The sequence below is a fragment of the Nelusetta ayraudi genome, unplaced genomic scaffold, assembly GCF_046127955.1.
Source record: "Nelusetta ayraudi isolate G7.1 ecotype Tasmania unplaced genomic scaffold, CSIRO-AGI_Nayr_v1 ptg000064l, whole genome shotgun sequence".
Classification (NCBI taxonomy): domain Eukaryota; kingdom Metazoa; phylum Chordata; class Actinopteri; order Tetraodontiformes; family Monacanthidae; genus Nelusetta; species Nelusetta ayraudi.
The window spans coordinates 1,781,294-1,808,811 of record NW_027466114.1 but is presented as its reverse complement, the minus strand read 5'-3'; the positions used below and the strand labels follow the sequence as shown (position 1 = coordinate 1,808,811).

Here is a 27,518-nt window from a genome sequence, read left to right as displayed (position 1 = left end):
TTTACCATCTCTTTGAAACACATTCTAATAAGTCCCTCCTGTCCAGTAATTGGCGCTATACCACAAACAGTTGTAATCCACATTTATTCACAGAAGAAGACAAATCGCCACAGAAGAAGAGAATAATTGGGCCCAGACCCGGCATTCAATTGATACATATAATATCCATGCAGTCTGCGATCTCATTCTAAAGTAGGTTTTACGGTGGTGTCCTAATGAGTCACTGTTTAAAATCACTTTTGTGTTAAGCTAGGATGTTGTTTTGCTAGAAGCCCCGGGTATCAAGCTGAACTGAACATTAAGTTAGTGTCATGGCGGTAAAAACGATGTCTCCAGATGACCAGTTTCAGCTTCCAATTAGGGTTGCCACCCGTCCCTTTTTTCCCAGAATTGTTCTCTTTTTTCACCACCTGTCCCGGGAAAAATAAAATGTCTCCCGGGACACAATTTGTCCCGTTTTTTAGGGAAAATGACAAAACCTCAGTTGATTTCCGTCTGTGGTCTATATAGGGTTGCCAACCCTCCTGTAAAATACGTGATTGTCCCATATTTGGCAACTAAAAAACCTGTCCCGTAATGAACTGATACGGGACCCACTTCACTGTCTCCTCTCCTCTTGTGTTCCCCTTCTTGCTCCCCCCCACCACCACCACCACACACACACACACACACACACACACACACCCTGTTTTTTTTTTTTTTTCAAATTGGCGACAGATGTCTGGCTGCCTGAAATGAATTTCCCGTGAGGGATCAATAAGGTTTGATTGCTTGATTGAAATCAGTTCAACTCCTGTGTGAATGAAGCAGACACTAGTCCACCTCTCACTGACTCTGTTGACTGACATCAGATTTAATGTGGATCACTGAGTCAGTGAGGACTCACCCTGCTGCACCGCTCACTCACACTGCTGCTGCTGCTGCTGCTGCCTCCAGCCAACATGCAGCCAGACGGAGAAGCACTTGGACTTTGAGCTGCTCTTGTGATATTTTCTCATTCTTAGATTCTCTGATCAGTGTTTCTGCTCCCACTTCCCTGAAATCACATGACGCTGTGTTGAGTTGATGTGCAGCCACGTCCCTCTCTTCCAGGGTGCATCAAGTGTGGCTGTGGCTCCCAGGAGCAGTTGGAGTGCAACAGGTGAAGAGAAAGCAAAGAACTCGAGGCCTCAGTGCTTCACCTGACACACACACACTGACAAACATGGAGCAGCGACACAGACACACAACAATGGACAATAAGTTACCAAAACTAAAGATTCTTCAACTCATTTCCTCATCAGTGATGAATAATAGATGATCATCAGCATCAAATCAATCATATTTATGTAGCCGGTTCGGCTTGACACTGCCTCCGCTACATATTTTACATTGTGTCTTTGGTTATGAACAACGAGGCGCAGACAAATGCAAGTCGACTTGTTGACTGAATTTATTTTCTGTACAAAGAAAATAAAAAAAAATAAAAATAAGTCCGGTACAGCACACCTCCACCGACCGTCTCTGCAACGTACACATTTAAAAGAACGTCAGTGCTGCGACCGCGACTCCTCAAATGAACTTATATATCATGCACAATAAACATGGACATATCAAATGCTATGATTAACATTCTTTTTTCCACATTTCACGACGCCATATGCGTGAGCACCATTACATCTTACCTCTCTTCAGCAGGGCTAAAGCCAAGTGAGGAGAAAACGGCAAAATGTACAGGAAATGACGCCGCTACTGTGTCAAAAGTTAACAGAATAAATGAAAGCAATAAAATAGATTGAACAAAATAATAGCTCCCCAAAAAAAGAAACAAAATTTGTATGAAGGAAATTAAAGCACTTCCATAAAAAACGAAATAAACAATAACTGATTTTTGTGAAATTGAAACAACCCGATTAACACATCGGTTACATATTGGTCACTGTATAATATAATAAAACAGTTTATAGTCATGTGTTTACCATAAGCAGTGGGCTGTATAATAGGCTGTATGAACAGGGAGACCTAATGACCTCCACAGTCCTTAGGCTAACAAGGAGGTTAGCTCAGTAGGCTAAACCTCTGACTGTGTTTGTAGGAGATGTGGGTTCAAAGCCCAGTTGGTACCAGATGAATGATCATATATCATTTTTTTTCAGATGTTCAGAGAAGAGCTTAAATAAGTTCTCCAGGAGCTGCTGCCCATCAGCCCACAGACGGCTCAGTTGATAAGACACTGGACTGTGCATCACAAGGTTGTTGGATCAAGTCCCTCCATGGACTGAGATCCATTTTGAAGGTCATTGGCTCCAAAATGAAGGATAAATGTAGCAGTGGATGTGATTCACAAGTCAGCTGATGGCTCAGGGTGGAAGAGTGCTGAGACTGATAGCTCCTGCGGTTGTAGGTTCGAGTCCCAACAACAGCTGGAGATACATTTTTAGCTCCAACGGGCCGAAAATATCAGTAGAAGTGACTTCAGAGTCCTATAGAGGCAGAGTTTTGGTTTTAAACAACCTAGTCGCGTCCCTCCTGTGGCACCGACTGTCCTGTCTGGACCCTCCAGCTGGACTTATGGTCAGAATCCAAGAAAAAGTCATAGATTTTTTTTGGGATGAAAAACATTGGGTGCCACAGGGGGTGCTGTTTTTACCGAGAGAGGAGGGGGGACAGGGCCTCATCCACCTGGCCAGCAGGACTGCAGCTTTCAGGCTGCACTTTCTCCAGCGCTTCCTGACTGGTCCAACAGACCTGGTGTGGAGGGGTGTGGCCAGCTGCATCTTCAGAGAGGTGAGTCAACTGGGACTGGATACTGCTCTGTTTTTAATAGATTCCAATTTTTTAAAGTTAAATGGGATTCCTCCTTTTTATCAAAGTGTTTTTAAAGTATGGGCCTTTTTTAGAAGCAGCAAAGAAAAAAACACCGCAGATTCTCTGTTCTGGCTTTTAAAAGAACCGCTCATTCATGGTGCCAGATTGGACATTTCTAGTGGTGCGACGCCCGGGCTGACGGCTGCTCTGCTCAGGACAAACACCGTGGACTTGCAGCGCCTGGTCCGAGCGGCAGGACCGACCCTCGGCGACCACCAGACTGTGGGACGTGTGCTGGGCCTGCAGTCCGCCAGGATGACAGAGAGACTGCTCCAGCTGTGGAGGGAGAGACTATCCCCTGGAGAACGCAGTCTCCTCGTGCAGCTGGAGTCAGGCACAGAGCCAGACACCACAGAACCCTTCCCGGCTGTAAGAATCACCCCTCGCCTTGAGACCGAAGGCCCTCTACTGAAGACCACATCCCTTCGCCTTGGCCACACTAAGAAGAAGGACCTCTATAAAGTGTGCGTCCAAGTTTTTAACCAAAAGACTCTGGGGAAAAGAACAACGTGTGCTTGGAGTAAAAGACTGGACGGTACACCCCACTGGAGGGTCCTGTACAAGCCGCCACTGAAGAAAAGAACAGGAGATCTTCAGTGGCGGATCCTGCATGGGGCCATTGCCTCCAATGCTTTTATCTCCATCATTAACCCTGCTGTGTCCAACCAGTGCCCCTTCTGCGACTCCAGCGAAACGGTTTTTCACATTTTTATTGATTGTTTTAGACTCACTGCATTTTTTATTGTTTTAACAAATGTTTTTTAGTTCTTTTAATCAGAATTTTACAATCACAAATTTTATTTATGGTACGGGCTACAGCAAAAAAACCAAAGAAATGTGGCAACTTTTAAATTTTATTATTGGAGAAGCGAAAATGGCAATTTACATCTCAAGGAAAAATAAAATAGAATGTCTCGGTAGCGATGATGCAACAATGGTGTGGCGCCGTAACCTGCGTTCCCGAATCCACCTCGAGTTTTCTTTTTTTAAAATGGTGAAAGACCTTGACGCTTTCCAAAAAATCTGGTGCCACAAGAATACTTTGTGTGCTTTTTTAAACAATAAGTTATTTTTTTCTGATGCACTAAAAGATTGAATGTTTTCTTTTTTTTGGCTTTTGATTTGTGTTTGTGTTTGTGTTTTTTTTTTGTGTGTGTTTTTATTTTTATTTGTCTATTTATGTATTTATTTATTTAATATTTTATTTTTATTTCGTTTTGTTTTGAATGGGTTGTCTCTTTTGGTTTGGGTTTTGTTTTTGTGTTGTTGTTCATTATTTTATTTTTTTTAGTTCATTTAATTCTTTGTTTTAATCATTTATTTATGTTAGGAAAGGTGCATAAGTTTTTAGCCTGTATTTTGTAAATAAATGTGATTGTAAAAATCAAAAAAATCTTCTTCTTCTTCTTTTTCTTCTTCTTCTTGTTATTAATAATAATAATAATAATAATGTTATTATTATTATTATTATTATTATTATTATTATTATTATTATTATTATTGTTATGATTATTATATCCACTGGAAACCATACACTCATCTAGTGCAGTCAAACAGAAAATTGCTATACAGTCCTATTTTTCTATGCCTCCATGATACAGTCAGAAGTGCTGTTTTGGTTAGGAAGAATCACATGGTTGATGACGTACAGCATAAACCAGTGCACTGCTTCATGAAGTATGGAAACCCTATCACTGGTTTGGTTGTCTCGACTCAGAGCTGAGTTGAGCTTTCGAAGTCAATGGAGAATTGATCGACAGGGGTTTGGTTTGACAGTGTTAAGCTCCGTAACATGCAAATTGGTGGGAGTTGATGAGGAATCACGGTGTGTAGACGCTAACGCTACTCACACAGCTCAGATGAAAAAAAGGGAGTGTGATTTGGGTTTGTGGTACATCATGACAATCTTGGACTTGCAAGACTGAGGCGACAGTTCCATTCCCATCAATGCGTATTATATATGTGTTATTTAGCTCATCTATTCTACATTTTAAATAGATCACATTTGACATCTGACCCACTGAACACTTACTATTGAACATATTTTTAAACTATGGGCTATTTAGTCTTGTTTTAGGATATAATATAATTCATTGCGCAAACTGTCAGGCTAAGTATAGAGCTATAGTCTACTACAATCAGTCGTGCCAAATAAGAGACATTGTCTTTATTTTTCATTTTTATTTTATTGTGTCAGCATTGAACCATACAACCATGTAGTGTTGTCCAACAAGAATGCATGGTGAATCAAATCCCAAACAACCTATGAAACAATGAACACCTTTCCATTGCACTTCATATTATTGACCACTAGATGACCTCCTCGAGCACTATGTCATTGAAGCCTCGAGTAATGAACCATTTTTTTGAATCAAGTGTCGAAGCTTCAACAAAGCCTCGATCGGCCATCACTCCTCCTATGATTATAAAGAATACTAAATGACAGAAAGTGCTGAGAATAATCAAGTTCTCATCTTTTATTTCAGACCTTAGAGATGTCTCGTACTTACAAAACAATGGAGCAAACAATACACTGAAACAATAAAATAAAATGTACTTTGTATTTCAAAGAGGTGGCAAAACAGATGCTGAAATAAGTGCATACCTGAACAAAGTGTCAACTCTTATTGCGCGGTCTGCTGGGAGTTTTGACGCACATTATAAAACATAGTTGCTGTGCGTTTGTGTGTCGGGGTATGGGGGGGCGCAAACTGTCTAAGTTATTAATTAATAACTACTGTTAATATTTATACATATATATTAATATTAACATAAATTAATATGACATATATTTCAATCACAGAGTGATGAAATGTTTTTATTTTTGATTCAAATTATATTATATTATATTATTTTTAGAAAGACGGCACATTCCAGCTCTACCTACTAATGTGCTTTAAATCGCAGTAGATTCCATCTGCGACGGACGTTAAATGTTCCCCAGTTGAAATGGTGCATGCACAACGCATATTAATCTAATGTCATAAATCGGGAAATATCGAAAAAGTCTCGGTTCGTAATCGCGTGCGCGACTCACATCGGGAACCCGTCGGAAACCGTCTCATAAATCCACGCGTGCAGGCACTCAGATGGGGTTGCGACAGTGGTAAAGGAAGACCAAGGCTTTGAGGTTTTGATTGGTTGTTGTTTTTCTTCTTCGTCTTCTTTTTCTTCTTCGTCTTCTTCGCTTTTTGTAAATAACGTTCTCAAAGGAACGGGAGGAAAATGGTTGCGCTTGAGTCAAGTGAACAAAAAATGGGGGGATTATAAAATTACGCAAACCTTGCATATTTTGCTCGGAAATCGGAGATTTATGCGGCGAAAGTGTCTTTGGAAAAATGCGACCCCCCCCCCCGCATGATTACGCGTACTTTGACTGATTATGCCTTGAATTACGCAATCGCATAGTGACGTTTTTCTGGAGGGACTGACGAGACCACTGAGCAGTTAGTAGCAATAGCCAATCAGATCTGGAGTCTCCGATGGCAAGGTCAGCTAGCTGGCTTTACGCTGAACTTCACACGTAAGCATCCTGTGATTGGATAAGAAGCCCTGAGAACCTCGAAGACTGAACTCAACCTGGAGATCCAGTTGCCACCACGGTGAAGCCGTAATACTTGAAGAAGAATATAAAGATTTAGTTGCCGAACCATCTGCAATTCAAATATATAAACCGTGGTGCATTGAATTGGAGACAATGTTCAGTTTATTGGTGCAGTTTGGACAAGAGTTGAAGCTCATTTTGTGTTCATTTAGGGTTGATTAAATATGAGGTCGCTAAAGGCCGAGGCTAGAAATGCATATAATATAATGTGAGAAAGTGAGCGATCGCCACCTCCCCTTCTCACGGTCTCCCCCACGAGGACCCGGCGGCGTGGCGTTGCCCACGCGGGAGAGCGAGCGAAAGAGACGCTGTTTTACACGCGAACGCACGTGCACGCACACTCCCACGCACACACACTCACACACACACACACACACACACACACACACACACACAAAGTGGCACACGGGGTTGTGTAAGGGATTTTTATTTTGTATTTAATACGGTTTTTGTGCCCAGCCGTGCTTTGGGGGCGGAGGAACGGGTGCCGTGAGCAGGGTGTCGGCGTCGGGAGCGCGGAGCACCGCGACTCCCATTCTGTCCCATTTCCCAACCTGTCACAGTTTGTGCACTGGTCATTCATCTCTCACCATCATCTGTCACCATGCTGCTCACCCACACCTCACCTGCATCCGCTTGGTCCCGGTCGGCTCCGCTGCTCCTGGGCGGAAGCGCGTGCCGCTGCAGGGGTGGGGTTTTATGGAGCGCCGGCGAAGTGGAGTAGCCCATTGCCGTAAGGGGGGGTGTTGGTTTTGGTTTGAATGTGTAATTAAGGGGAGAATGTGGGGTCTATTTGTATTTAAGGGTTTGTATGTTTAGGGGGAATTGTGTTCTGTTTATTGAAGGGTGTATTTCTTTGTGTTATTGTTTTGTTTTGAAATGTTCGACTTTGTCGATGTCACCACGGTTAGTGGGGTGGCCCAATTGGCAATAGGATGCTGCCCACTATAAAGGGGGCTCATTTTGCTGTGGGAAGGGAGAACTGGCTAGTCTGTTGTGAGACTAGGGGAAGGTGAAGTTGGCTCCTGCGGCTTTATTTATGTTTTTTTTGGGGTTAAAAGACTTAAAAGGAGGCAGGCACTTGACGCTGCCTGCCTCCTCCTTCAACTCCACCACCTCAACCCGGTCGGTCCAGATCCCCTTTTTCGGGGGGAGGCCACTTTGCCCCTCCACACATAATATAATATAATATAATATGATATAATATAATATAATATAGTTGTATATTATATTTCATATTATTTATTAATATAGCATTATATAATCACTATATATGAATTCACATGATCATGAGTGTTATGATGCAATAAAGTAAATACAATGTGAGTCAGTAAAGTACCCGTTCTCTACTTGTTCTGTAAAATAGTGGTGTGTGTGTGTGTGTGTGTGTTTGTGCGTGCGTGTGTGTGTTTGTGTGTGTGTGTGTGTGTGTGTGCACGCCTGCACACTTTTTTTCTCCTGTTTTTGCAGAGCTGCAGATGAAGCTGCTTTGCTAACTGTTAGTTGACCTTTGACCTTGTGCTGAGTTCCTGCTGACTCTCTGCCTCCCCCCTGTGGTGAGCAGCTGGTACTGCAGCCTGACATCAGTCACGTCAGCTCATTGGCTGGCACCAGTTCACTGCCAGGAAACACTCCCACTGCTGTCTGGATTGCCTTGTTGCTTTATTGCTTCAATTCAACACTTGATCATTGACTTGACATTGTTGTGCAATACAGACTGATGGCATATTTAATGACTTATTGATTGACTATTGTCACATTGAGCCAACAAACAGAATCAAAAGACAAAATTCTCTCACAATATTTACATGCATTCATCTGATTGTTGACAAACGGATCAACAGTCAGAAGGTTGATCAGATGGATGAGTTGTTGAAAGGTCAAAGGTCAGCGGGGAAAGGTCCAGAGTGGAAGCAGACCTCAGCTGTGTTTCCACAGTAATAAAGTTGTCATGTGGACTAATGACACATTATTAATCTGTGGGATGAATGGGCTGCAGAGGAAGAGAAACAACGTGGCACAAACATCCAGCAGCCGTGGAGACAAACATCAGGTGGACAACAGTCACCAGGAGCACAAACAGGAAGTGGCGTCCAGGCCCCGCCCACCCTGTGATTGACAGCTGGAGACACTGGGCAACAAAGGTGAAGACAGAAGAAGAATCAAAGGTGAGAATTCAGCTCAGAGTCTCTCTGACGACTTCAGTCACACTTTCATCAACTCAGCTGAAGAACCTGAACCAACAGCAAGTCCAACATGTAGCGGCTGAGTGAAGGAGGTCTGGACTCTGTGGAGGAGCTCCATGGTTCCAGAGACGCTGTAGAAGGACAGAAGACCTGCTCTGTGGTCCAGGTACACTCCCACTCTGGAGGACCCAGGACCTGAGACATCAGTCCTGATGTTGTTGTGATAAAACCCATATCCACCTGGGGAACAATATAAACGCCAGGATTTGTCATTTGATCCAAATGCACTTTCCTTTGACCTTCCTGCTCTGCTGATGTTCCTGTAGGCCACTGCTACACCAACCTCCTCTCTCCACTCCACCTCCCAGTAACATCGTCCAGTCAGACCTTCTCTACTCAGGACCTGCTCCCAGTAAGTGAATCTGTCTGGATGATCACAATAAGACTGAACTTTCATCATGCCTGTCACTTTTCTGTTCTCCTCAGATAATAACAGATGTTTGTTCACTGTGTTTGGATCCAGAGTGATTTGAGGTGAACATCTGAGGAAGTCCTCTCTGCTCCTGGGTTCTGGTACCTTCAGTAGAACATCAACGTTGCTCACTGTCCATGAGATGTTTGTCTGAGTCTCCATCAGAACTTGCTGTATTTCATCTCTCAGCTTGGTCACAGCTGCTGCCACGTCCTCAAAGTATCTCAGAGGACGGATCTCCAGGCTGGAGGAGTCTGGAGACGCACTGAGTGCTGGCAGTGAGGAGAACCTGTGGAGAAACTGGCTGTGGTCCAGTGTGTGTGAGATCTTCTCCAGCTCAGCATCTCTCCTCTTCAGCTCCATCATCTCCTGCTCCAGCTTCTTCTCAAGCTCTTTGACTCCACTCACTGCTGCCCCCTGTGTGGATCTGACCTGCTGCTGCACCTCAGAGCGTCTTTTCTCCAGCAGACGGATCATCTGGGTGAGGATCTTCTCGCTGTCCTTCACTGCTTTATCAGCAGAGCCGTTGATGGACTCCACCTCCTTCTGAAGCACCTTCAAGTCTTTCTCTGTGTGCTGGATCTTCTGCTGGATCTTCTGCCTGGTCTCCTCCAGCTCTCTCTGCCTCTCAGTCCTCTCTGCTGCTGCTGCCACTGTGTCGTGACCTTTATGTTCATCCACACAGCATAAACCACAGATGATCTTCTGATCAGTGCGGCAGAATATCTTCATCACCTCATCATGACGAGGGCAGATGTTCTCCTGGAGCTGCTGGCTGGGTTCCACCAGCTTGTGTCTCTGTAGGGGAGCAGCATCACGATGAGGCTGGAGGTGAGAGTCACAGTAGGAGGCCCGACAGACCAGACAGGACTTGAGGGCCTTGAGTTTCCTCCCAGTGCAGACATCACAGGCCACATCTCCAGCTCCAGCATAGCAGTGATCAGCAGGAGCATCTTGGAGTCCAGTCTTCTCCAGGGTCTCCACTAGAGCTGCTAACAGGGTGTTCTTCTCCAGGACAGGCCTTGGTGTGAAGGTCCTCCTACACTGAGGGCAGCTGTAGACTCTCCTCTCCTCCTCTGCATCCCAGTGGTGTTGGAGACACTTCCTGCAGTAGCTGTGTCCACAGGAAGTGGTCACTGGTTCCTTCAGAAGATCCAGACAGAGGGAACAAGAGAAGGTTTCTGGGTCCAGCTGAGCTGCTGCCTGAGCCATTTCACTTCTGAGAGCCACTGATTGACTGACTGACTGACTGACTGACTGGCTGACTGGGTTCCAACTTCCTGAGAAACAAAACCAGTTTGACTTGAAGGGGAGGAAACGACCAGTCCGAGCTGTGATTGGCTGAAAGGACCACAAGGGGCGGGGCTGCTAACCTCCTGACTGATTCCGGGAAGAGGAGTGTCAGGGTGTGTGTGTGTGAGTGTGTGTGTGTGTGTGCGACGACGAATCAAAGTTCATAGTTCACAATCTGAGTTGTCGTTTGCAGCTGATGTGATTGCTGCTGGGACACACACACACACACACCCACACACACTCTGTGTGAATGGGTGTGTGTGTTTTTGTGTGCGTGTGTGTTAGAGGCTAATGCTAATGCTTGTTGTTCGGCTAGGTGTCTTCACCTGTCACAGGTAATTCACATTTATTTCAAGTGAGGCACCGCCGCTATCTGCTAGCCGCTCACCGCTATCTGCTAGCCGCTATCTGCTAGTCGCTCACTGTTATCTTATTGCTCTTCATAAAGAGCTTTATGGAGCAATAAGAGCGACCACAGTGAATAACTGCAGTGAATCCAGTTTAGATTTTCCTCTCCGACAGGTCAAACTGTTGTTTTGTAGCATCTGCAGTTTTAAGAAGCGTGTGTCATGTGTGTATACATAGAAGAGTGGAGTGTTCAAGTTTCTCTTGTTGCTGTTTGACAAAGACTGGCAGTATTTTCATGCATTTTCTCTTCATTAGAAACTGATTGGGGTCAAAGAAAGAAAGAAAAAAGCTTTTGGAGAAAGAAAGCAATGAAAGTTGCTTCATTGCAGACTTTTACTGATACATCTGTCCTGGACCAAGAACATTTCGGCAACCAAGGAGCTTTTTTTTGACCGTCGTCCTCTACACCACGGCTTTGACAAAGCGTGACGATGTTGTTGACTGGAAAAGCTGACGCAATGAATGATGACATGAGTCTGATAAAAATGATAACGTCACGCACGGCGGGGAAAGCTTGGCGTTTTAACGCGCAAAAGGAATGAAATGAACAGCATGTTGGAAGCTGGAGAAAGTCAAGAAATAATGAACAAGGATGTTGAAGCATTGGATCATTATTTGGGGGAGTTGATGGATTTGCAAGTGGCTGTACAAAATCTCTTTTCTAACGGAGAGGAAAGGGAAGCGGATCATATGGACTGGGGTGAGCCTAAATTGATACCTTTTCCACATTTCTCATCTGACATTACAGAATGGTTGACTGGTGATGTGGGAAAAGGAGATGAGCAGGATGAGCAAAAGAAGCGAGAGGAGCTGGGGGAGCAAGAAGAAGCAAATGCGCTATTGGTGGGGCCAGAGGACAGCGTGTCCCAGGCTAAAGGGCCCGTAAGCAAGCAGGGCTTCAAGCAAAGATGCCAGCTCCTCCTCAGCATCCTCTCCTTTATCTTCTGCATGCTGAAAGGCTGAGGCTGAACAAGCTGCTCTAAAGGCCAAAGCTCAGGCCTTGGAAGTCAAACATGCACTCCATATGGAAGAACTTGAAGCTAAAAGCAAGAAGGGAAAGGCACCACGTGGAGACTGAACTGGCTGCAGCAGAAGCCAACATGCATGTATTCATGGGGAGTGTGATGTCACAGGCCACACCTGAACAACCACCTTCGTCATTAAAGCAACCGCAACCACCGGAAGCTCAACGGCCGTCAACATCAAAGCAGCTGAAGTCAGAAAACGTGACACCCTTACGCCAGTTCCAGGCCACTGGAACATCTACAGTATATAAAATTCCAGTAACATCTCAAAAACATCCTCAAAGCCTGCAGCAGTCATATATTCCTCACCAAACTATACCATGTAAAGCAAAGGCAGAAAAGAAACCTCTGGGTTACGAGCAAAAGGATGAGCATGGCTCCTCCATCTCAACAAAAGGAAATCTAATAAATGAAGGTTTCCTTACTGGCGTGTTAAAGAGGCAAAATGAAATCACTGAATTGCTTGTAAAGCAACATCAAGCAGCTTTTCTCCCCGCCAGAGAGATTCCTGCATTTGATGGTGATGCCTTGCAGAATAACTCCATGTTTTTGTTGTTGTTAAAGTTTCCTTTAAAATAATTCATTTGAACTGTGAGATGCACAATGCATTGAGCAGTCATTCAAAATTTGTGAAACGGTTTGATTTATTTTGAAATAAATGAATAATTCATTGAAGCTGATTTATGTTTAAAACTGTATTTAAAACTGTTAAAAGTCTTTTTTTTTTTTAATTCTCCACCGAATGTAGCCAGTGCAGAGTTGCCCCACCTAGCCAATCAGTGAGCTGCGTGAGCCCCAGCTGGTCAGCTCGGAAGCGGAGCTGTGCGGGGTTGCAGCTGTTCTCTCAATGCCTCTATCCTCTGTTTTATACAACTCAATAAATGAACACAGCACAACGTCATTACTGTATTTTGTTTTTTTCTATGCATTTAAAGATTGTCTGCCTCTTGTTAGTGAGAGAAAATAATATTTCAATACTGTGCGAGTGGCCATGGAGCTGCCGTTAAGCCGGAAGCAGATAAAATATAGGTTTGAATATGTGCCCCCCCCCTCATTTGTTTCTGCAGCTGGGTCTGTCCCAGGGAGTTGATCTTTCTGTACTTCTGTGGCAAGGTGCAGAAGGCCCGGGCGGGCTTGGAACCGCAGACTCCCGGGTAATAGCCATGCACGCTTCACCATTTGGCCAAGGAGCCAGGGCGCATGATCAACTGGAGGCATACTGACAGGACCGTCCACTGTCACACTTCCAACAAGACATTTCCACCGGGAGCAAACTGCCACATAATACGTGACAAGAAGAACACACACACCACACACACATCACACATACACTCTCTCTCTCTCTCTCTCACACACTCTCACACACACACACACATACACACACACACATACACACACACACACACACATAGCATCATGTGACTTCCTGGAAGTGTGGGAGCGGTTGAGGCGGCTGGATGGGAGGAGCCACGGTGAGCAGCAGAAGCAGGAAGAGAAGCTGAGTTGAGGTTTTTTTTCTTCTGTAAATGAAGCCAATCATTTATTGTGAGTTGTTCCCTTCTTATTTCCAGCGGCTGCTCTCCCATTGCTAGCAGTAATGCTGCTACAGGAGTTGATTTCAATGCACCCGGACATCATCTTAAACACTCATATTGTACTTGATCTACTTTTTCAAGTGTTGAGCTCTTCAACCATAAACTATGGCCCCATAATCCAGAAGAGATCTGACTCATCCTATATACATGGATGTGAGGGCTTTTCTATTTGCTCCCCATTCTCATTACATTCATCACCTTTTTACATTGCTCCATCATTTTGTGAATGTGCACTGCCCACGTGAGTCTTTCATCAAACCATCTCCCCAGTAGTTTAAAGTGCTGCACCTTCTCCAAATCCTGATGATATCATTTGAACTGAACCTCCTTCCCAATTCTTTTCCTTGTAAAAATCATTGCTTTGCTTTTATCAACTGAAAATCTAAATGCCCAACTATTGGCCCATTTCTCTACTTTTAAAATAGCTTCTGGCATTTTTTGTAGCCCATCATCTGCAAACAAAGAACATCCCATCCCCTGTTGCACTTGTGAAAATACTTCATTAGTCATGACTGAGAATAATAATGGACTCACAATCCTCCCTTGTGGCGTTCCATTCTCCAGCCTAACACTTTCTGAGTACTCATTTCCTGCTCTAACTTGTATCTTTCTGTCTTGTAGAACATTTTTTATCCACTGCTCCATCTTCCCTCTTACCCCCGTTTTAAAAAGTTTCATTAGCAGCCCTTCTTTCCATAACATAGCATATGCTTTTTCAATATGAAAAAAAAAAAAACTACTGTCACACTTTCTGTATTAATCTGTGCTTTTCTTATTTCATGCTCTAAGCACAGCAGTGCATCCATAGTATTACGGCCCTTCCTAAAAGCACTGTGATATTTGACTATATACCCTTTACTCTCCAAAAAATACCTTCATCTTTTATCATTTTCTCCATGACTTTGCAAATATTTGATGTTGAGGAAATGGGCCTATAATTGATTGGCTGTGAAGAATCTTTCCCTGGCTTACTTATTGGAAGCACCACAGCCTCTTTCCAGTTGCTTGCTAATCTCCCTTCCTCCCAGACTTTGTTCTACAACTCCAGCAATACCTCTGTTGATGTTTGACTAAGGTGATTTATCCTTATATAACATATTTGATCCTTACCTGGAGCTGATGGCTTTGTCCTCTTTAAAGCTCCATTCAATTGTGCTTTAGTCAATGGTGTATTAATGAACTCCTCTGTTTCCCCTTCACAGTGCAACAAAGCTTCATTCTCCCTTATTGTCCTTTTCCCTTCTTCACTAATATTTTCTCAACTATGAATTCTTCCTCATGTTTTCACCAACATTGCAGCTTTTTCCTTCTCCCTTAGCGCTGTTTTGTTAGCCTCTTTTAAAACAGGGCATCTAAACTCCTTTTTAAGCCCATTCATTCTTTGAATCATTGCCCATATTCTTGATATTTCTGTTTCCCTCCCTACTGAGTTACAAAACCTTTGCCAATACTCTTTCTTTGCACACTTTATGATTCTTCCTACCCTGGCTTGTGATCTTTGATATTCAATAAGACTCTGATCGTTATGATTCTGTTTGAAGACTTTCAATGCCTTGTTTCTGCTTTGAATTGCCTCATCACACTCTGTTGTCCATCATTAGTGATGGGCGATAATGTCATTTTCAAATTCGATACGATATTCGATATTTTTGAGGTCGATATTGCGATATCGATATCAAAACACTTTTTAGTTTTTTTAGTTTTTTGTCAGTTAAAAAAACGTTAAAAATCACAAGACACTAGTGGCCTTTAATATATTTATTACAAAAAAATTAAAAACAATGAAAGAAACATTTTAAAGTGCAAATTTAAATAAATATAAATATAGAAATTATAAATATATAATATAAAGCGCTAAATAACTAAATAAATGTCATTCAATAAAAAAATTATACAAAATATAAAAAACTTTGTAAAAAAGAAATAATTATGGATAAGTGTAATTAAAAAATGACAATGAAAAACAAAACCTTTGAGAAACATTTTCTAACATCCTGAAAACAAATACTCTCAGGAAAACATAAACATGTCTAACCTTAGTTTGTTTTTGTTTGTCTTACCTTGTTGACATGGGCGGAGCTTCCGCCTTCCCCAGAAGTGTCACAAGCTGGCAAGCGTGATGCGTCTTATCAGCAGATGTTATGGAGGAGTGTGGAGGACACTCCCGCTGCTCGTTCACCTCTCCTGGATACTGCTTCAGGTGTGCCAGGTGTTGGCCACGCCTCCGTAACATCTGCTGATAAAATGCCACACACATGCCATCTTGTGTCACTTCTGGGGAAGGCGGAAGCTCCACCAAACCATGTCAACGACGTAAGACAAAAGAAAAATGAAGCTATAAGAAACCACTACACAGTGAACACAATCAAACTATGTCTAACCTTGCCGATGCCATCTTGGCCAGTGAGCGGCGGACTGCACTGTCTGACACAGGAAAAAACAAAACATGATGATTGGTCAGTTCTGCAAGACCACCTACTGTATCTCCCTAACACAACCGTGGGCATACTTATGTGTGCTACATGTGTAGAGTGTGTGTGAGTGTGTGTTTGTTTTTTCTCTGAACTGCTCACAAGCTTTAAATTTGAGTTTCAGAATAAGAGCATGTTAACATTTTTTGCTTTCAGTCTGTTTCTCTTCACACTGAGCAACTCCCCTGCCTTTGAAAACAGTCTTTCTAATGAAACACTGCTTACAACAGTGAGGTGTTTCTTGGCCAGTTTGCTGAGCATTGGAAGTGACTGCTGGTTTTTCTTCCACCAACCCAAAGGCTCCTCTTTCCTGGCCATCACTTTATCCTCCATGTGTCGGCGCATTTGGATGTATGCGTCAGTGTTGACTGTGCGATTTCCCTCTAAAGCCCAAACCTGCATGTCAAAGTCCTGCCATAACCTTGAAGTTGAAGGAGTAGGAGGAGCTACCAACACTGAGAAGGTTGATACACTGACAGAGAGGTTATTGGAAACTGGGGCATCACTGGCATGCTTTTCTGTGTGGTGTTCTTTCTGCATCTCACCGATGAGCTTGGACCTCATAGATTCAACATTTCCATTGTCTGAAAAGACCACATTTTTGAATGTAGGCTCTAATAAAGTGCTGGCTGCCAGCTTGGAAAACGCCTCCTGCAATTCTTTGCAAGGTGTGACGCCAGTATATTAGCGTTGGGCCCAGCAGACGCACTTGCTCTTTGGAGCAGAGACAGCAGAGGTCTCACTTTAGAAAGTGTGACATTTCTATCTGCGGACACTTCTCTAGTGACCTCTTCAAATGGCTTGAGGGCTTCAATAGCCTGGCTAATAGAATGCCAGTCTTCCTCACTAAGACAGAGGTTGGCTTTACCAAGGAGGCAAAGTGCTGTCTGAGCAGCTTGTTGCTGTTCAGACAGCACTTTGCCTCTCCAACATTGTTCCAGACACTGTTCCATCTTGTCTCGACCGACTGCTTCAGTTTCTTTTCTTTCAGTCTCAATGCATCTTGTTGTTTTTCAAGCAGTTCTGTTGCTTTGGAGCTATGGTGGAAATATACACAACACTCACAACAGCGCTACACTTTTCAATTACTGACATCAACCTCTGGTCAGACTTCATTGAGTCTTTGACTACGAGATGTAATGAGTGAGCGTAACATGGAATATGTTTCCACATGTTGGTCCTGACAGCTTTGACCATGTTGGCTGCATTATCTGCAACAACTGCATGTATTTTATTGTTTCTGCCCCAGTCCTCCACAGTCTGTGTTAGTACATTAGACATGTTGTCACCAGTGTGATCCTCTACAACATTGACAGTGTCCAGGGTGTAAGCCTGGATTTCCCACTCCTCATCTATACAGTGTGCTGTCACTGTCAGAAAGGCTTGAGTTGCCCGGGAGGTCCACATGTCAGTGGTTAAGACAACACTAGAAGCTCTGTATAAACATTCTTTCACTGCTGTTTTCACCTCAGTATACAAATGTGCTATTTGTATTGTCATCAGGGTCTTCCGTCCAGGTAGACGATAGCGTGGCTCAAGCACCTTCACTGCACTTGATGAAGCCCGGATCCTCCACAATTGAGATGGGCTGCATGTCAGTAACTATCATCTTAGAGAGGCTTCTTGTGATGTCCTGTGCTCTTTGGGAATCATCTGAAAAAGATTGGAATTTCCATCAAGCTGAGTTCTAAATACACATACATATTTTTCAACAAAGTAAAGAATAGTTGACAATAATCTACACAGATGTTATCAACAATTGGTCTCATAAGTGTAACCGGTTGAATCGTGTCGTTTGCGTTGTGTTGAGTTTGAGTGACCCACACCGTGCTCAGCTCTGGAGGCTATCTCCGTTTATTCTGGCAACTCTCCCACGGAGTACACGGAACAAAAGGGAAGAGGTGAGGCGGGAAAAACTCTTATATAGGGGGTGTGTGCCCCCAACAGGTGTCCATAGGGGACTGAAGCTTGGAGACAAATGTTCCACATTAAAACAAAGAGGCTTAATTGTCAGGTGTTACTACTAAATTTTGTGAAATTATACAAATAATATCCAGCTTCTTCTACAATTACTATTAAAACATAAATGATCCTGTTACATAAGGTCAAAGCTGAAGCCACAAGTTATGCAGACAGCACTGTCTTCATGGTAAGAAAAACCCTGTATTTGAGTGAAGAATAGGATTCATTACCATTCATTATATTCATTTCAGTGAATCTATGATTCAAATGAAAACAGTAACAGTAACATTATGACGGGAAAAGTATTTGAAAAGCACTGTCTTACTACCTGCACCCACCTGGGTATTTGCTTTGTCCAAGAAAGCTCTCCTGCAACGTCTTTTGAGGAACTGGAGTAGAAGGAGAGGAATCCTGGACCTGCAACTGTTTGCTTTCAGCTTCCTACAAATCAAGAGTGCTTGCGTGTCTGTAATGTCCGTGACGGGAGTTCCACTCGTGTATAGTAGTTTGTTTTTATTAACAAGATTCCCTCTTCCCGGTCTCCTCTTACTTCCCGGCTTCCGCCTACGTCACCTACTCCCTAGGCACTCTCTTAAAGTGACAGTACCATTAACTGATACATCCATTACAGTGTCGCTCCTCTAAACAGGTACAAGCCTAGCCAAATCCACTAGCCTAACTTTACAAACCTTATGTGCTGTTGGGTGCGTGCTCTTCAAATGTGAAAACGGGTTGCTGGTGTTGCTCCTGTGCGACACTCTTTTGTCGCACAAATGGCATCGCGCAACGTTTTTGTCCACCGGTGAGAAATGTGACCACACGACGCTACGTTTCCTTTTCACGCTTAACCAATCAGACTCTCCTCCGGCCGCCGCCATTACTCTGCTCTTCCATGCACGGCTGCGGTGGGCTTTGGCGTGTCCAATAGTCAGAAGTAAGCTGCCGCGGTTGTGGTTACAAAAACAAAATCAAAAAAAGTGTACGCATGTCGATGCAATGTTTTACTCTGATTAGCGATGGATATATCGATAACGATATCGACGTGCACATCACTGTCCACCATGGAACAACCTTCTTTCTTTGCCCAACTCCCTTTAACTTCATAGCTTTCTTGGCAGCTTTTAAAATAGCTGCACAACTATATTCATTGAACCCAGGGGCGTCCAAACCTTTCTCACTGAGGGCCACATACATAAAAATATAGGAGCGGCTGGGCCGCTGGCTAGAAATGAGCTATATAGCCTTAACGTTAGTGTATTAAATAGTCAATTATTCTGCTGAGTATCAGCTGCGCTGGGTGTGTAAGCCGGGCCATCCAGCTGCGGTGCTGATCCGACGCCACTCGTGCCAAAAATCCACACAAATGTCACTCGATCAAGGAGCAAATCTGCATCAGATGAGATCAGCTGACTTTGCGTGTGCAGTGTGTACGCTGTGCACAGCGGTGTGCACTCATAAGGAAAAGGCATAGAAGAAAGTGGTGCGCAAAAGCAGGGTAGTGACAGAATTAATGCGCATTATTGATATTTGTCGCATGTGTACCTGCACATGCATGCTTATTAACACACGGGTACTGTGGAATATATTTTCTACTCACCTAAAGTGGGAACGGCATTGCACTCAGTGGGAGCAGCTCCCCCTGGTGTTAAAACTAAGAAGTGCAATACACTCAGGCAAAAGTTGAAGTGCGGGCCATATTCTATTCTATTTAGAACATTTCTTGCGGGTCAATTAAAAATGGATCGCAGTTGGCCCGCGGGCCGTAATTTGGACACCCCTGATTCAAGCTATCAATATCAAGACTTGGATGGATTTGTCCAATGTCTTTATGACTAATGTGCCTAAATTTCTCCCACTCAGCACCACTAAATGGGCGCCCCTGTGCTCTCCCTGAATCTTGGTGTTGTCGATTCAATGCCTCTTCTATCATTATTGGATAATGGTCACTTCCTATAGAGCTTTCCTTTATCACGTCCCAAGAACATAGAGCTGCCAGTGAATGTGATGCTAGTGTGGCAGGTGGGTTTGCCCCCACCTTTGCGTCGTCAGTCACACCTGCGCTGCAGTGAAATTTTAGCGTCATTGATTACACCTGCGCCAGAGTGAAACTAGTCGTTTTAAAAACACACGCCAGGCTGCAGTCAGCACTCTGTCGCCTGGCGTGTCCACGTTGAGAACTCTGTCTTCTGCAGCTCTTAGCCTTTCGGCTAGCAATCCTAACGCGGGCTGGGCCATAAGCGCGGCCGGAGGAGGAACCCTGGCGGGTGCCCGTTCATCGGGAGGTGGCGCTGTGTGTGCGTGATCGTGTGCGTTCACCGCTTGGCTGTTAAAGCCGCAGTTTGTCGGAGCCTCTCCTCCTCTGGTGCTCGGTTTGGCCGCAGCTGTGCAGCTGAATACCGGTGCCCCGAGACGGGAGTTGGAAGGACGCTGGTTTCAACCCCCAGCCTGGGTGCAGTCGCTCCGTCTTCCTCTGCTTCTTCATACCTCTGTTACGGTTGCGGCGGCGACTTTCTCGCAACTAATTGCCGCATTGGTCGAGCCGGGTAACAGTTGGTGTCACCACCACAACGCTGATATTTGTCGTTTGATTTTGGTTTAGACAATTGGGTTTGTCTGTTTCTTTTGTTAGTGTAAACATTTTTTCTTTGGTTGGTTTCTTTTCTTTGTTTTGCTGTCAAATTTTGGGGAAACTTTGGTTATTTATTAAATAGCGATTTTGTTATAGTTTGATTTCTTTTTTTTAGTTAACATTTTGTTTCCCCGTGCTCGTTGACTTCTGTTTAGTCTGTTCTGTCCTGTGCATGTGTGCGTGCGTGCGAAGGCTAAATAAAAAGCGGCCTTTGTTTTAACTACTTAACGCCTGCCTGAGTGTCTAGGTATTATATTAATGTTGTTCTCTTTTCCTTTGGACAGGAGTTGGCGTAGCGTGCGGCAGACTGCGTCGGTGGTGGTTCACCTTCACTTTGCTTTATTTTGCACAGCACGAGGTGAATTTTGCTTTGCAGTGATTCCCTTAGTTTTGTTTATTCCCCTGTTTTTTTGAGTTTTCTTTGGTTTGTTTAGTCTGCCCGCTTGGCTCCGTCCAGCCCCGGTCCCCTTAATTTCCCATGTTTAACAGTCTTTTTGGTATACTTATTGTCTTGACACTCAGGCAGCGAAACCTAGTCTTATTGTTCTTTTAAAAAAGTGTTTTTCTGTGTTTAAAAAAAGAGTTAACTATTTTAAAATTGTCAAATTAAGCTGTTTTTGGAAGTCCATCTTGTCCTCTTCCATCCTAGAGTGTAACGAACCTGTGTAGCCCGAATAATTTTTATTGTAGTTCATTTCCTGGGGTGCAACTCCCCAGGTGGCGTTGTCCGGCAATCCTCCCCCATTTTCCTTTACACCCACTGTAAGAATTGTCTCCACCTCCGCCAGCTCCCCTCGCCACAAACGCAGTCAAGACGGATCCGGAAGGTGTTTAACTCGCGGTGGCATCAGGCTGAAACTAGTTCTGAACGTCCCGGTCCAGTTCAAACCGGCAGTTCTTTCAAGGGAATGCCGACCCGTGCTGCTCTGTGTGCCTGGCTGCGGCCACGCAGGTGTGTTGTTGTTTGCGGTGGAACACCGCTGGGTGGGCGGGACTTCCGGTGGCGCTTTCCGGCCTCGTGGTGCTGAATGAAGATTTGGAGCTGAGAGCAGCGTGCGTGCGCGTGCGTGTTTCACTCCTCTGGAGTGATTTTCAGTTTGCCCCCTTGTTCCTCCTCGGATCGCTTAGATTCCCTGGGATTTTTAGTGGTGGGCAAGTGAAGCCTCGTGATGCACTGAGGCTTTCCTAACAATTGTGCCGAAAAAGATACAAAACTTCAAGACTTGAGTGACGGTGACATCTGGTGGACAACTGAAGACATGGCAACCTCTAAAGAGCACAACTGAAGCACTGGCACGGTTTCAATCCCATGACAGCAATAAAAGCTCAGAAAAGTCTTTGTGGTCATTCAATTGTTTTGTCCTTCATACCAAATAATGATTATATCGTCAATACAAAAAATATGCAGATGCTCTCCCCCATACTCTGAAACACAATCCAGATTAACCCAGAGAATAAATGCAAATTATGTTTAGGGTTAAATGTTGGTTCAGGGTTTATTTAAAGCTTTGAGCTTTATTCTTGATTTAAAAACTGTACTAAAAGTCCCTAACAGGATTACGGATTCTTCCTACTTTGCAAATGATCATGGTGTTTCAATTCAGAGACATTGTGTTTTGTTTTTGTTGTTTTGGAAGTGTTTCAGGAAAACCCTTAAAGATAATGGTTTGTCATTTGGGGACTTGGACGGTTGTTTTTTTTTTTTTTTTTTTTTTTTAAGGATTATTCACAGAAGCAGACAAGCAATTTGTCTTCACAGGTTTTTATTGGGAAATATTCCTTCTTTCTTTTTGTTCCTACTGTCGCAGGCTTCAGTCGGCTACTTTTCTGGCTGAGCAGCTCCCCAGCTTTGGAAATGATCCTTTCACAGGGAACAGATGATGCTGGGATGCACAGATACTTGCATGCAGTTTTCCAAAGCATAGGGTATAGTCTGCTGTGCCACCCAGTCACTTCTGCTCTTGTCAGAATTTGTTCTTTCAAATATCTATGACACAGACAGTACCACAAAGAATGACTGAATAAACAACTGATGTTTCAACACTTTTTAACATGCATACCTCTGGATCTCCACTGCAGCGCTGGCAGATGCACTGCTGGTGCGGTGCCGAGACTCGACGTAGTTTTCCAGGAAGGCCCACAAGTTGTCATTTTCTTCACCGGCACTGGCGGATGTTGTTGCTGTCTCCAGTGGCACATCTTCTGCCGACCCATCAATAAGACTGGAACACTCTGGTGTCAGCGTTTCTACAGCAGCCTGAGCATTGCTTTGATTAATAAAGCCAGCCTGTTAAAACCGTGGCTCCAAGATGGTGGCCACCGACGGGAGTTCACCTTTTTCCAAGCCACTGAATTTTTCACTCAAATTAGTATTCAAATTGTTGGCAAGCGTGACCCCAATACCAGGAGCTGTTTGGGCACATTTGGCAGAAATGACACGCCTCAGCATTTTGGCTATAGGAATTGCCTTTGAGCCCGACACACTCCTTTCCTCAGAAAGCTCAACAGTTGCCTGAGACTGGCCTTCAAACTGTCAGGCACTGGGTGATTGCTGCATAGTCATCAGCAGTGAAAGGCACTATGTCAGTGTTAAGTGATGCCAGGGCTGCCCCTAAAGGTTCTCTCTGCTCATAAAGCCTATGGAGCATGGCATAAGTGTTGTTCCATCTGGTTTCCACCTCTTGAACAAGCTTTTTTTTTTTTTTTTTTTTTGGGGGGGGGGGGGCATGCCCACATTGGCTTCAATAGATTACAACTTTTCCTTTGCTTTTGAACTGGAGTGTTCCACTATTTTGCCGGCCCTACTGCGCATGTTTTCCAGCTCAGTCTGACTGTTTTTTCTTCTTTTTTTAACAATTAAATTGAGCATGTGGGCAAAGCAATAAATATGTCTAACATTTAACACATATTGTGAGCTCCATCAGTAACCATCCCACAGACCTTTTCAGTGATTTCAAACTCTGCCATCAAATTTGCAATTGCTTCTGAAATATTATTAATAATTATTAATATTAGCTTCTGTGTGGGTCAAAGGAAAATACTGCACACCTAAAAGCACAGTAGCCAGATCTAGGCTGTCTGACACATAATAGCAAGTGACATCAAGGTATGCATCCATGTTGACTGATGTCCACATGTCTGTAGTCAAACTAACAGCTGAAGTTTGCTTAATTTCTGCCAAGGCCTTCTCTTTGGTTAAAGTGTACCTTGCTTCCACCATTGCCTTTACAGTTTTGCGGCTTGGAATGGAGTTGTGTGTGTGTGTGTGTGTGTGTGTGTGTGTGTGTGTGTGTGTGTGTGTGTGTGTGTGTGTGTGTGTGTGTCACTGACCTTCACCACCAGGCTGTGACCTCTGCCTTGACCTTGTGGTCCTCAGTGGGACCTGCAGCAGAAAACAGCAGGTTTCTATTAGTCAGATTCTATGAGCAGGTCACATGATGACATCAGCAGCAGCAGCCAATCAGAAGGTGGAGGCTGGAGGTCCTCACCTGTCCCTCAGGGGTCTGGGCTCTGCACCCTGGATGACCTGGAGCCAATGTTCCCTCTAATTTTTCAACACAAGCTCCTTGAGCACACTGAGGACCACTGTGAGCAACATCAGATGTGCACGCTGTGGCCACACACCAGTATCACACCTGTTCAAAACCTTGGATCATAGCAAGTTACATGGCTTATTAAAAGAATCAAATTCCAACAGCAATTTTCATGAGTTGACTTTGAATAGAAGTGATTTGGCCCACTTCAAATGAAAAAGAGCAAAATCTTGTAGTTGATGAGATGTGTAGTGTGTTATATGTGAGAGTCCTGCTTTAACCATAGGAAGAGTCCTGCTTTGGCCTGGCTGAGGTCCAGTTGTGGCCTGGCTGAGGGTCATGTTCTGGAAGAAATACGTGTGCTGTAGCTTGTGATACAGTGTGAATTCCTGTAACTCTCTGTCTGTAAAATATCTCATTACTCACTTTTGTATTAGCATTTCTACGACCCATCAGGGCTTCCTCTAGGATTGTTTGAAACTGTGGGGGAGGGCTTCAGCGTCGTCATCGACGCCATATTTTTTTTTTTTTCCAACAATATCTTTATTTATTTTCAAACATAGTAATACACAATATAGAACAAGAACTTGAAACTCTTGCCCACAACCAAACCGAGCTCACGACCAAGACATGGCTACAAAAAGGACAAAGAGACTCAAAAAAGAAACAAACCAAAAAATACCCACAGTAAACAAAGAAATGAAGTTCATTAAATAAAAAGTAAAACTATTAAAAAATAAATGAATGAAATAAAAAGGAGAGAGAAAGGGGGAATAAGTATACACAAGCACCTTTACATTGATGTCGTTCACTATATATTACACAGAATGAAGATTTCGGGCTCATTCCTGGCTTTAGCAAGATACTTTACGAAGGGGCCTCAGATGCTCTCCAACATTGCTATCTTACCCCTGATTGCATATGTCATCTTTTCTAAGGGCAGAGTTGCTGTTCATTCTGAAAACCATCTGCCCTTCCTCGGTCTATCCACATCTTTCCAAGCCAGTGCAATCACTCTCTTGGCCAAGAGCAGACCTATGTCTAAAAATAATCCATGCTTCTTTCTTACGTTACAGTTTGGAGGATAAAAACCCAAAAGAAAAAGCTTGCCTTCTAAAAGTAATTGTATCTCTAATATCTCCTCCATGCATTCTTTCACTTCTCCCCACAATTTCTGAATTTGAGAACACTGCCACAAACAATGAAAGATCGAGCCCTTTTCTTTATCACACTTTATGCACACATCTGGTACGGCGCTGTTGAATTTATTCAACTTGACCGGCGTCATGTAAGACCGCATTCACCAGTTGTACTGCAGCCATTTCAACCGGGTATTCACTGTGTGAGATTGTGCTTTGGTGCAGGCCTTCTCCCACTCCTCAGTGGACAGGTCAACCTGTAGGTCCTCTCTCCAGGACTCAAGCTTATCTAACGAGGATTCTGAAGACTGATACACCAGCTGGATATATATATATATATATTTTAGAAATCAGGCCCCTCCCCTGGCAGTCTTTCATCATCATTCTTTCAAGTGTTGACAGGCTAGGAATACACAAGGCAAGTATCTGAAGAACTGGCTGCGAGGTGGGTCGTGTTTAACGACAATTTCATGGAAAGACATCAGACGCTTATCAACAGGATTATAAAGATCTCCTACTTTTTGTAACCCTTGCTCAGCCCATATTTTAAACCCCCCCTCACCTCCTCCTGGGGGGGAAGAGATCACTTCCCCGTATCGGACTAAATAATGAGAGTGAGGCTGCGTCTTTGAAATATTTCTCAACTAGTTGCCAGACGGTGATCATATTTTTAGTCATAGGATTCTTAGTGTTATTTTGGAGTTTCTTAAAATCTGCTGAGTAAAGGTAAATGGATAAGGGAAGCTTCAGTGAATAACCTTCCATCTCCCTCCACAGTGGCACGTTCTCTTCTGAGAAGTGAAACATCAGTGTTGTCAGTTGCGCAGCCCAGTAATACCAGAATGGCTGTGGGCATTGAAGCCCTCCTCTGTCATACGGCAGGTACAGCAACGATAGGCGCTGCCTGGAGCGTTTATTGTTCCATAAAAACTTGATGAAGAGTGTCTTCAGCTGAGAAAATGGATTGCTGGGAGGTGGCGGAGGTCAATTTTGAAATAAATATAATAGTTTAGGCAGTACATTCATTTTAAGAGTGCTTATTTTCCCCAATAACGACATTGGAAAATCAGCCCATCTATCTCAAGAATTTGACATTTCTTGAATTACTGGTTTATAGTTAGATTCTATGATGTTATCCAGCAGCGGAACAATTTGAATGCCTAAATAAGTGAAGCAGTCGACAACTTTAAATTGAGAAACTACATGAGTTGGATTTTCTCTGTCTTCCTGGTTTAATAACATAATGGATGTTTTAGACTGATTGATTTTATCTGCGCCATATTTAACAATATGTTAAATTATTATTTAAAATAATGTAAATTACTGATCAAGCACACCTAACAATTGAACTACCAATGAATGAGCAGTAGTATGTGTTGCGCCCCTGAAAGGAGGGAGAAGTTATCACACAGGTTGATGACAGTGCTTCCTCATCAGAGTGTTTATTGCATTCAGATTTATCATATCAACAATGTACGAACTCGCAACAATGTTCATTTGTAGTATCTGAACCCGCTGCTGCCTTCCTATGCATATGACATCATTTGATACATGGCAGAATGTGAACTCAGTCGTGAACCCGCTGCTGCCTTCCTCCCAAAAAGGGGAATTATTGTCCATGTATGGTTTTGTTATTACCACTGTCATTAGATTGAAACCAGATGGCCATTAGGGGTGTAACTATGAATGCATACACCCCCCCCCCCCCCCCCCCCCCCCCCCCATATCCTGGATCTTCCTCCTCATGTTGTTGGGAGGTATAAAAGGTGATGCGAACAAAGCATCATTGGAGTTGCTCACATCTGGCCCAGAGACATCCCCAGGCTTTCCATGGTGCCTGTCTGACTTTTGACTTCTTTGAAATAAACCAGTTTTTATCCAACTAAGTCTGTGTCAGTGAAGACTCCTTCAACATCTACATCACCTGAATCCACCAGAAGAATTCACCACAAATTCATTCACCGGCGACAGTTGTCAGCCGAACGCTGCACAGACACATCGAAATCGCTTACACACGCACGCACACGCGCACGCAGCAAAATTACTTTCGATCAAACCCAAAATATTCCATAACACGCTCTTAGCGTCCAAAACATTTTTATAATATTCCCACATCCCCTTTACTGCTTTCCTGCTCACTGCACACCTGAAAGCAGGGAGAATTGATCACACAAGGTGATGACAGTGCTTCCTCATCAGAGTGTTTAATGCAATGAGGAAGACACCGCGACTCCCGTGGGGTACGGTGTGGAGGCAAACACAATCGATCTCAGACTCCTGGATTCAGATCGCCGTGCGGATCACCGTTAACATTAATTTTTTAACACCAACAACAAAAAAATATAAAAGATAAA

At 43.7% G+C, this 27,518-nt stretch overlaps 3 protein-coding genes and 1 long non-coding RNA gene across 4 annotated transcripts in view; 2 read left to right on the top strand and 2 right to left on the bottom strand.

Moving 5' to 3' along the window:
* LOC142898370 (NLR family CARD domain-containing protein 3-like) overlaps positions 1 to 27,518 on the top strand; it is a 417,525-nt gene that overhangs the window by 216,842 nt on the left and 173,165 nt on the right. The window lies entirely within an intron of this gene.
* The window catches only part of LOC142898405 (NACHT, LRR and PYD domains-containing protein 12-like), a 143,863-nt gene that overhangs the window by 107,522 nt on the left and 8,823 nt on the right, over positions 1 to 27,518 (top strand). The gene's annotated exons all lie outside the window — the stretch shown is intronic.
* On the bottom strand, positions 7,711 to 10,462 carry LOC142898392 (tripartite motif-containing protein 16-like). The gene has a single exon (XM_076041332.1). The coding sequence runs from the start codon at positions 10,319 to 10,321 to the stop codon at positions 8,657 to 8,659; it is 1,665 nt and encodes a 554-aa protein (XP_075897447.1). The 5' UTR covers positions 10,322 to 10,462; the 3' UTR covers positions 7,711 to 8,656.
* LOC142898409 (uncharacterized) lies at positions 17,017 to 18,334 on the bottom strand. The gene is made up of 2 exons (XR_012928583.1): positions 18,202 to 18,334; positions 17,017 to 17,554 (listed from the first exon to the last, which is right to left on the bottom strand). It is a non-coding gene; the product is annotated as an uncharacterized LOC142898409 (long non-coding RNA).